The 11,052-nt window shown below is 38.0% G+C and overlaps 1 protein-coding gene across 1 annotated transcript; it reads right to left on the bottom strand.

The window, feature by feature from the left end:
* Positions 1 to 2,809: 2,809 nt before the first annotated feature.
* Positions 2,810 to 5,084, bottom strand: LOC141419572 (nucleosome assembly protein 1-like 2). The gene has a single exon (XM_074062575.1). It carries the CDS (start codon positions 5,000 to 5,002, stop codon positions 3,620 to 3,622), a length of 1,383 nt encoding a protein of 460 aa, XP_073918676.1. The 5' UTR covers positions 5,003 to 5,084; the 3' UTR covers positions 2,810 to 3,619.
* Positions 5,085 to 11,052: the final 5,968 nt, after the last annotated feature.

The raw sequence follows: 11,052 nt of genomic DNA, 5'->3' as shown, positions 1-11,052 counted from the left end.
ACTGTATACAGTTTTGAGTATTTATAAACTTAATAATGATAGATACACCCATATAGCATTTATGTACCATGCATAAGTTCTTAGCACTTTATATAAACGGTTTCTTCGTAGTAATTTTTTTTAGTGGTACTGGGTTTTGAACCCAGTGCTTCACACTTGCTAGACAGGCACTCTACTACTTGAACCACTCTGCCAGCCCTTTTTTGCATTGGGTAGTTTCAAGATAAGGCCTCGTGAACTATTTGCCTGGGCTGGTTTTGAAGTGTGATCCTTCTGATCTCTGCCTCTTAAGTAGCTAGGATTACATGTGTGATCTACCAGTGCCTGGCCTTCATAGTAACCTTATGAGGTAAATGCACAGGTATCACAGTATTTTTACAGATATGAAATCTGAAATAACTTGCAGAAGATCATCCAACTAATAAATTACAGAGTTGGGACTGGAATTTTGGCAGACAGACTTTAAAGACTAAACACTCTACTATATACTCCTAAATATTACAATTTACAGTATTATTATGTTTCCAAAAATTGAATTTTATTATATTTATGTATTTCACAATATTCCCTAGAAATGCCAAAATTCTAGCAAGGCCCAATAATTACCTCAATAATCCTTCCAGGACCATGTGAAAAATTCACTTTTTTTGCAGTGCTAGGATTTGAATTCAGGGCCTTATGCTTGCTAGGCAAGTACTCAACCACTTGAGCCATACCTCCAGCCCCCAAAATAAAAGAAAAATATAAGGAAAATTAAAGTATTGCATTTTTGGGGTCACACTTGAGTCCTAAACCCTAGTAAAGTGTGCTGTCTGGTGGCATGAGGCTGGTGGCTTATCTTCCAGCCATAAAGGACCCTTACACTAGTCTAAAGTTAAATCAAATGAACCTCCATTCCAGCATAAGCTATGGGAGAACTGAGAGCCTCAAATTCTTTCCTTGAGAAGAGGTGTAAGAGAAAGGAAATAAAAAGCAGCCCCTAACATCAGGAAGCTGACCTGGTACTCATGGCTAGGCCGCATTATTCTCCTATTGAACATAAACCATTCCATAGAGTACCAACCACAGACAAGGTTACTCTAGGAGTATAATAAAATGAGACAAAGAAAGACCACTTAATTTTGTCTAAGCACAGACAAAAACAAGGTCACTGTGCCATCCACATACTAAACAACCCCCATATGAGTTTAAATGAGTGGCTACAACTTCTTTATCAATTCCAGCTTTATCTTTGTTCTAGTCTTCCCTCCCTATGGATAGATTTATTGAGCTACTAATAATAAAACTGCCCTGATTTCCTGTCAGCATCCAATCTAGTGCACATCTTCACTTTTTAAGGCATTCCTCTAAATCACACAACCAAAGGCCAAGTTCTGCAATAATCCCCACTTACTGATACATACTGTGGTCCTCCCTGATGTGTTTTCCCTCACTGCAACAAGGAATAATAAAAGCTTGTTTAACCATAGGTGTGCCTGCTTTTGGCTGGAGGCCATTGACACAAGAGCTACAGCAAACAGGTCCTGGCCTGCTGAGTAAGTACAGAAGAAGCACCTTTGCCACTGCAGCGCATGGACAGGAGGGGTTGCAAGATATCTGGGTGGCCTCTGTGAAATAGGTGGAAAGATACACCCATGTTTTTCATTTTTTAAATGCATAATAATAGTAGCCACAACTAAAAGGGGCCTAATTTTTTGTGGAAGGAATTTGGGGGCAGTCAGAAATTTCAGAGGTCAAGATCAATGGTGATGAAAATATCTGTATTTACAAACTATACTCCTGTTTAGGTAACTTGACTTTTTCTATATCTTGCCAACTATGGCAGTCCCCACCACCCCAAAAACAATTGAACATCTACCATCATTTCTGGGAGAATGATTTGACATTGAGGAGGGTACTTTCTACACAGGAACAAGAAAGAAAAAGTTTATACGTTCTTTCCCTGCTGACTGTAGAGAGATGAGACAGAAATAAGAAACACAGGCAGTTTGTAAGTTTACCTCTAGGTCAAAATATGAAGAAGGAGGCATGTTCAGTGGTGGAAGAATAAGTCACAAGCAGAACTTTTGTTCCACTTGGTTTATAATTCTGTGAGATCACATCACAACCATCTGGGATAGAAGAGTGATAGGCAGAAATAATGAGACAGAATAAGCATTTCCTAACCACTCTCAGCTCCCACTTGGTATGGAAGGCACCAGGAAGTTCCCTAGGGGGATAGATGTGACCTTCACAGAGTTTGCCAAAGGGAGAAACCAAACTTCTGAGTTTTCACAGTTGAGGAAAGCAAATTTCACCTCTGGGACAAAGTCTGACCAACCACATCCCATTGTTCCCAGTCAGTGCCTCCTTCCAATGTCATAAAGTTATGTATGCCCTTATCATGCAGATGACATTGTGGAAAGGTAGGTAAGATGAAATATAGACTGTCACACAGGAACTTGTTATTTATAAAGTACTTACATTATTAAATAGCAGTGAATTTACTGGATTGATTAAAATTGAGGTTTTTGAAAATTTCCCTGTAACCTTGTGGCATGAAAGTCAACTTGAGATTAATATTAGATCAGTTATAAATAATTAAACATATTCTTTCTTATACATCTTAGTGTAGTGCTGGTAAATTTGCATACATGTATAAACACATACAAAAGTAACTAAAAACTAAGTCAAAGCATCAATAGTGCTTATCTTTGGTGAAGTTCTCATATGGGTTTTGGTTTTAATTAATGTATATATTTTAATATTTTGCAGAAGCCCTCCCATGAACATATTACTTTCATAATAAGACCAATTTTAAAACATGAAATGCCCTGAAATTTTTATTCATTTTATTTTACAGTGAAGGAATATGAAATATCTTTTCAAACTGGTAAACTGCTCACTTTCAATGAATGACTCAATATACTATAGAAAAAGAGAATTGTACACACTAACCATAGCTTACACGATTATACAGAACATTATTTGCAAACTTTTGAAAATACTGTGACTAACACTTCACTGATGAACACTAATCTCAATACAACTAAGTTTTATTATTTATCACAGTCACATAAAATGCAAGAGCCTGTGCACAAGCTGTTACTAACAATAAATGTAGTTTTACCTGAAGTTCTCAAACATGTGCCTATCTCTTCTTCAGCATTCAAGTTTTAAATTCTACTGTATTTCTACTGCATGTGAAGCAGGCACAACAAAATTAAACTCACTAGCTAAAGGACTAAGAAAACAAAAATACAAAAAACCAGCAAAAAGTCTTGGGTTGGTTTCCAAGATTTTCTTTCCAAAGAAATATTGATCTCATTTAGCATTTCTGATAATGTTCACAGCCACAGATTAATAGCTACATGACAAACGGATTTTAGGAGTGTTAAACTGCAGCATGCTACATTAATGTCTTAAATCATTTACCACATTCTACATGTCTTAAAACATTCTGCTACTAAAATGCAAGGTTAAAATTAGAATTCAAACTTTTATATATTATATATATATGTATTTCTGAGACATATGTTTTAATTGATGCGATAAGAAAAATACAGAACACAAGACCGTCATTAATGTCTTACATCTGGAGTAATTGATGTAGGGCAGTTAATTTCAGGGCCACTCTGCTTTAGCGATCAATATCTTCTACCAATGCCTCTGGGTTTTTGCAACAGGCTTTAACCTCCTCTATTGCAGCCATCCAATTATCATAAATAATTTTGTCATAAGTTGTATCATTAACTTCTCTAACTACCCCCTCCTGCTGAGATTCAAGTGCATCACCTGAAAAGAATAATACTGATCTTGGAATTATGTAAGTACGTAAATTGTGACCAAGCAAAAAATCATCATTTTCATCCCCTCCATTTAAGTTGATTCCATGAGGAGAGAAGAAATTGAAGAATGAATCCTTGGGAAAATCTTCTGTCACAGTTCGGATTGTTCCCCAGGTCCGATGCTTCTGCTTCTTCTTCATGGTTTTCAAAGTGACATTCTTTCCTTCATTCCAATCTATTTCACAGCCTGTGGAATACTCAATTGCAGATCCCCTATAGGGATGGGGATCATAATATCCTAGCTTTGACTTCAGCACGTAGGTTTTTGTCAACAGCTCATTTTTGAAATATTCATTGGGTTTGAAGTGAAATTCCAATGTGAAACTGAGAGGCTCGCCAGGTTCGGAAAGCTTGACTTTAATGTCTGTCAGGAGCTTTAAAATAGGCTCATCACATTTCTTAATCAAAGGAGTGAGTGTGGCAACGTTTTTTAAAACAGTCAGCCAAAAGTCCGGAATTCCCTTAGGGTCCTCTTTATTCTCTTCTCTTCCCGTGCCTGCAGCGCCTTCACCTTCCTCCTCCTCCTCCTCCTCAATGGCATAATCATAATAATAGTCCTCATAAGCATCATCTTCATCTACATACTCATGTACCATACCCTCCTCCCTACCATTCATCTCTTCCTCCCCATCCATTTCCTCATCCTTATAGTCCTCAGCGTCTGATTTATATTCACATTCCTCTTCTGTAGGTTCATAGATTGCATTGATGATTTCACGTCTTTTTTCCAGTAAGGGTTGATACATTTCAGCAAACTTTCTTTCGATGTCATGAAATTCCCTCAGGAATTTGGATTCTAAATTGGCTGCTCTAGTTTGAAGCTTTTTAAGGGCTAACACACGGTACTTAACTTTTACAGGGAGACTTTCAACAAAGTCTGTATCTAAGAGATAACCCATAAGCCCTTTCGGACGATCTGGTTCTAAGTCCTTATCAGCACCTTTACCCTTTCCCCCTTCTTTCCTGGACCCTGCAGCACCATCTTCACCTTTTCCTGCTTCTTCCCGGAGCCCGGCGGCGGCGGCTTCTTCACCGCGCTCCCCATCATCTCCGGGTCCAGAGGCGGCACCATCTCTGAGCTCGTGAGGGTCCCCGGTTCCCTCCGTCATTTTCTGGCTGTCAATCTCTTCTGGATTGGATTCTGACCGTTTCTTGTGCTCGGCTAACTCGGCCATTATTGAAAAGATTGTGAACGCCTAAACTGGCTAGCACCGAGATCAGCAGACCTGTCTCCCGCAGGAGAACACTCACCGAAATGTCAGATGCAAATGCAACGGTGGCCGGGCACAAACAGAAGGAGCAGTGGTGGCAGCGATGGTGGGCTGCAAGGGGGGTGAACAGCGGTGCTGAGGCTGCTGAGGCGGCGGCCTGGGCCGGGGAGCAGAGGACAGCGATGGCTGCGGTGATGGGTCCTGAAGGAGGCGGCCAAGCACTGCAGAGTCGAGTCGCAGGGGCAGACCTCCTCACAAGCAGCTGCAGCAGCCAGAGCGGGGGGCGGGGTGGGGGGAACGACAGACAAACAAAAACGGTGCGGCATATGATTACGCAGCAGACTCTGAGCTAAATTTTTTAGGTGCATGGAGCTTACTGCATCACCCTCTTCCCTCCCATAACTCTGCTCTAATCTCATTTGCCGGGCTGCAGTGATTGACAAACGCTGAGCCAGTAAATTATGAGATCTATCAAGTTTCCGAGTCTGCTCACCTTCTCTAATATGGCTGATTCATCCTCCTCCCAGCCATCCAACCACCCCACCTCCCTGCGGAGGTTTCTACAAAACCTAGTGTTTAATATTCCTTCAAATTTCAGCTGACCTTATAGTTTTATAATTTCAAAACTGCTAAAGGAAAATAGTAATTAAATTGTCAGAGAATGGGCGAAGACAAGGCACCCACCCATCCTAAATCTATCCCTTTGGTTTTATCCTAGGGTTCTGGAGAGAAGAGAGGTGGGTGGTAGACTAACTTACGAAGAGATCCTAGAAGGTAAATAACTCTGATTTCTACAGGTGAAGAATCGTGGCTAGTAATATTATGGTTTGTTGCCTACAAGCAAATTGAAGAAAATTTTACGTTTCAGTTATAGGTCAGTGAAAATAAAGGTCTGTTTTCTTCTCTTTCCAAAAAAAAAAAATTAGCATTGGTGGGCTTGGGGTGAAGTTACTGCCAGTGATTTAAATATACTACATTCTGTTTTTCTGTATTTTCAACAAGGTGTAAGATTTTTAATTGGAAAATTCTCCTAACATTTCCCATGGGGGAAGGAGCTGGTGAGGCACAGGTGAAGGTGAAGTGCTAATAATTATAGTGTATCTACCTACATAACTAGTGAACTCACAGGAGAATAAACCAGTCACTTGGCTTATCAATAACCCCCGTCCTAAACTGACTTTCCACTTCCTCTTTATTGATAGTTGCTTGAAAAGACAGTAGGAATTTTAAAAAGAAAACCCAGAATGTAAAGTCATATTTCTTTTTAATAATCATAGCATTTCCTTGACATTTTCAAGCTTATTGGAAATAATCTAAATCTCAGCATTAAGAGATGGTTAAATATACGATAAATTATTCATAGGATGAAATACTGTGTGTGCCCGTTTCCTCTGCATAGATATAGGTTGGTCTGTTTACTTTGTTTATATTTCATACACTGATTAATTGAACATATTTAAAATTTTTTAAGTGTCTGTTATTGTTTTTCAGATTTAAAGAACAGTTTGAATTGTGTTAGTACCACAGAGATATAGTTTACAGAGTGTTGTATTTATTTCCAGATTCTGTCAGTTTGTATGCACATTTTTCAACTTATTTTATTTCTATGTACTGCATACCACTACAGCCTTTACAAAATTCAATTTTCAGGCTCATTTCTCAGTCTGGAAGGTCCATAGTTATGTATCCCATACACTCAGTTTTCCTTCTCTGCTTTTGTAGTTTCAACATTCCTTGTAGTTTTCTGGTAGTAAGTACTGTACATGTTCATTGTAGAAAATTGGAAAATAGGGACATTTTAGGATATAAGAGAAATAACTAGTAATCTCAAAACCCTTAGAGCACCAATGTGGACCTTGTGATCTTTTTATTTCTAATTGTTTAAACATATGTTTCTCTTTTGGCCAAAGGGTTTTAAAAATAAAACTGGGATAAACTCATTCCTAAGCTTTTTCTTATTAGCATATCCCAATGTCCTTAAATATTCTTCAAGAATATGATTTTAAAGTAAACCCCATTGTTATTTAAAAATATTGTGGAGTTTAAACTAAAGTATTAAAAAGGACAAAGAGAAGTTATCTTCATTTACTTTTAAGGCTGAAGATTCCTCAGTCATTCATGCAGTCACAGGGACCACAGGAAGAAGGATGTCTCATCACATAAAACAAGAAAGACATGAGGACACCAAAAGCATAGGCAACAAAGAAAAATATAGTTATCTCTAGTTTTCGAATATGACTTCTTCAAAGTTAAAAACTTTGTGCATCAAAGAACACTATTACTATCAAAAAAAAATTAAAAGGCCACCAACAGTATAGGAAAATCACTTGCAAATCATGCATGTGATAGGAGATTAATATCTGGAATATATAAAGGATCCTACAAATCAGTAACTCAAACAAGAACAACAACAATCAAAACAGCAGTTCAGGCCTGGAACCTTGGCTTAAGTGGCAGAGCAACTGCCTAGCAAGCACAAAGCCCTGGTAACCACACTTTCCCCTTCACTTCCCCCAAAATCCATCAATTCAAACAGGGGCAAGGCTTAACCAGAGATTTTGCTAAAGAAGAGAAACAAGTGGCCAATAGGTCATGAAAAAATGATCACTATCACTAATTATGGAAGTACAAATAAAAACCCACAACTACATACTATTTCACACCCATTTGAATGGCTAAAAAAATGCAGAAAATAACAAATGAGGATATGGACAGTGGAAAGCAGTATGGCAGTTCCTCAAAATGTTACCAATATCTATCAATTCCACTTCTGGGTGTAAATTCAAAAAGTCAAAGTCAGGTCTCAGATATTTGTGCACCCATGCCCATCATTCACAGAAGTAAAAAGTTGGAACCAGCCCAAATGTTCACTGATAGGTGAACAAAATGTGTGTGTGTGTGTGTGTGTGTGTGTGTAATGTGTGTACTAGTGGTCATGGTGGAAATAGAGTACTATGCAACCGTAAAAAGGAATTAAATTCAGACACATGCTACAACAATGAATGAACCTTGAAACTATTATACTAAGTGAAATAAGTCAGACACAAAAGAAAAAATATTATGTGATTACACTTATTCAAGATTCCTAGAGCAGTCAAATTCATAGAGACAGAAAGTAGAATTGTGGTTGCTAGAGGTTAGGAGCAGAGGTTTCAGTTCAGGAAAATGAAAATACTCTGGAAATAGATCGCGATGTTGGTCAAAGCAATATGGGTATACTGTAATGCCCTTGAACTGGTAGTTTAAAAATAGCTGAAATGGTACTTTCCATGTATATTTTACCATTATAAAAGTGTTGAGAGAAACAACAAAGAATACACAATACTATAAAATGAGAACTATACACATAAACACACATATTTACAAATAAGTTATTTCTATGTAAAGAGAAATGTCAATGGCTAAAATTAATAAGTTTAGTAATTCCAAGCCACACATGGTAGCAAAAACCTGTAGTGCCTATAATCATAGCAGCTCAAGAGGCAGAGGCAGGAGGATCACGAGTTCAAGGCCAGCCTGGGCAAAAGTTAGTGAGACCCTAACTCAAAAATAAAATAGAAACAAAGGGACTGGGAGCATTGGACCAAGTGGTAGAACCCTTGCCTAGCATGTACAAGGCCCTGGATTCCATCCTAGTGTAATAAAGATAAAAATAAAAATTAAATAAAAAGTTTAATAATTCCAAATTTGGCAAAGATGTAGAGAAATTAGGACTCATATATATATATATAATATATATATATAATATATATTTATATATATATATATTATATATATATAATATATATTTATATGAGTGTATGGTGTGTGTGTGCTTATGGTACATTTTTTTTCCTTTATTCATATGTGCATACAATGTTTGGGCCATTTCTACCCTTTTCCCCTCACCCCCTCCCTCTCCCCCCCACCCCCTCCTCCTTCCCCTCTACTCCCTCCTTTCCCGGCAGAAACTGGGTACCGGGGTTTTGAACTCAGGGTTTTGAGCTTGCTTAGCAAGCCTTCTACCAATTGAGCCACACCCACAGTCCTTTTTGCTTTAGTTATTTTTTAAAATAGGGTCTCACATTTTTGTCCAGGGCTGGCCTCTGACCACAATCCTCCTACCTATGCCTCCTGTATAGCTTGGATTACAGGCATGAAGCACCATGCCTGACTTGTGATTTGGGGAGGGAGTCTCATTAAGTTTTTGCCTGAGCTGACCATGAACTGCGATCCTCCAGATCTCTGCATTCCTAGTATCTGGTATTACAGGCATGCACCACCACGCCCAGCTGGGACTCTCAGATATTGCTACTGGGAGTATAAATTGGCATAAAAATTTTGAAAAACTATTTGGCAGTATCTATTAAATGTAAACACTTGCCTCCTCTAAGACTCAGCAATTTCTAGTTTAGGTATACTACAAATGTTCTTTGTCACCTTTATTTATGTTAAAAATAAGTCCATTGGGACATATTTTATGCAACATGTTATATACCCTTATAAAGTACACAAATCAATGATTTTTAAAATTAAAATTACCAAGTTGTAAGGGGTTGGTGGAGTGCCTCAAGTGGCAGATCATCTCCCTAGCAAGTGTGAAGCACTGAGTTCAAACTCCCATACCATCAAAAAATTAAAAAAAGGAAAGAAATTTACCAAGTTGTACAATCACCACCATGGATTAGGTTTAGAACGTGTTCACCATCCCAGGATCTTCCTTCATGAACAATTACTGTTAATTCCTCTTATACCTCCTGTCCTGCTATTGGCACCACTAATCTACTTTCTGTCTTTATAGTTCTGCCTTTTCTGTGTTTTTCATACAAATGGAATCATGTGACATGATATGCAGTCTTGTTGCATCTGATTTCTCTCACTGAAAGCAAGGTTTCTGAGATTCATCTATGCCACAACATTATCATATTTGGTTCCTCTTTCATGCTGAATAGTATTTAAGCATATGGATACACCATAGTATGTTTAATTTTTCACCAGTTGATATATACATAAAATGTTTCTAGCTTTGGCTACCATGAATTATGCTGCAATGAACATTTGTGTGCAAGTCTTTCAAATTTTATCCCATGAGGTGTAATTTGCAACCCCAATGACTATCTTTTATTGTGCTCATTAGCCACTTACATATTTTGAGACATATAGATATGGAAAGTAAATCGCTTGTTCAGATTTAAATTGATTTATCTTTTTTTTAGGGCCGAGGCAGTACTGGGAAGGCACTCTACCACTTGAACCATTGAGCTGGCCCTTTTCTGTGTTGGGTAGTTTTGAGATAGAGTCTCACAAACTATTTGCCTGGGCTAGCTCTGAACCACGATCCTCCTGATCTCTTTCTCCTGAGTAGCATATGCTGAATATAAAAGTCCTTTATATTTGCAATATTTTCCACCAGTATCTTGCATTCCTTTTTTAAAACTATCATTGTTTAATGGACCATGTTTGGTGCCATAAACAAGAAATCTCCATATAACCTAAGGCACTGAAGACTTCCTCCTGCTTTTCCTAAGCATTTTTGCAGTTTTAGCTCTTAAGTTTAGGTTTTGAGTTAATTTTTGTGTATGGTGTGAGTTAATAGCCTTATTAACTTTCTGCCATGCAGATGTCCATTTGTCCCAGCCCATTTGTTAATGGCTCTCCTTTCTTTGATGAATTGCCTTGGCACCTATATCATAAAACTAGTTGACTGCAATATATCTGTATATCAGTCCCCAAGTTGTTTACTTCCTTGCTACCAACTAGAACTGTTAAGTCAAAGTGTGTTGGCATCAAACTCAAATTCTTACACATCCAAATGTTTTAATTATAGTCAAAATAAGTATATTGTTGGCATTTCTAGAGCCTGCTTGTTGCCACACAAAACTCTTTGCAGCATCTGCTAGCCATAGACAAGACAAACTTACAGTCTTAAGAGATCCCAAAGCACTGCTCACCCAGAATCTTTTTCATCTTGCTGCTGAAGGACATTATCTATACATATAAGCTACCACTCTGGTTCACCTCTCTCCCTACACTTC

The sequence above is a fragment of the Castor canadensis genome, chromosome X, assembly GCF_047511655.1.
Source record: "Castor canadensis chromosome X, mCasCan1.hap1v2, whole genome shotgun sequence".
Classification (NCBI taxonomy): domain Eukaryota; kingdom Metazoa; phylum Chordata; class Mammalia; order Rodentia; family Castoridae; genus Castor; species Castor canadensis.
The sequence above is the reverse complement of the archived record's forward strand: the minus strand, read 5'-3'. Positions and strand labels throughout refer to the sequence as shown.

Coding starts and splice junctions, on each gene's coding strand:
- LOC141419572 (XM_074062575.1), bottom strand. CDS start 5,002: ATGGCCGAGTTAGCCGAGCACAAGAAACGGTCAGAATCCAATCCAGAA.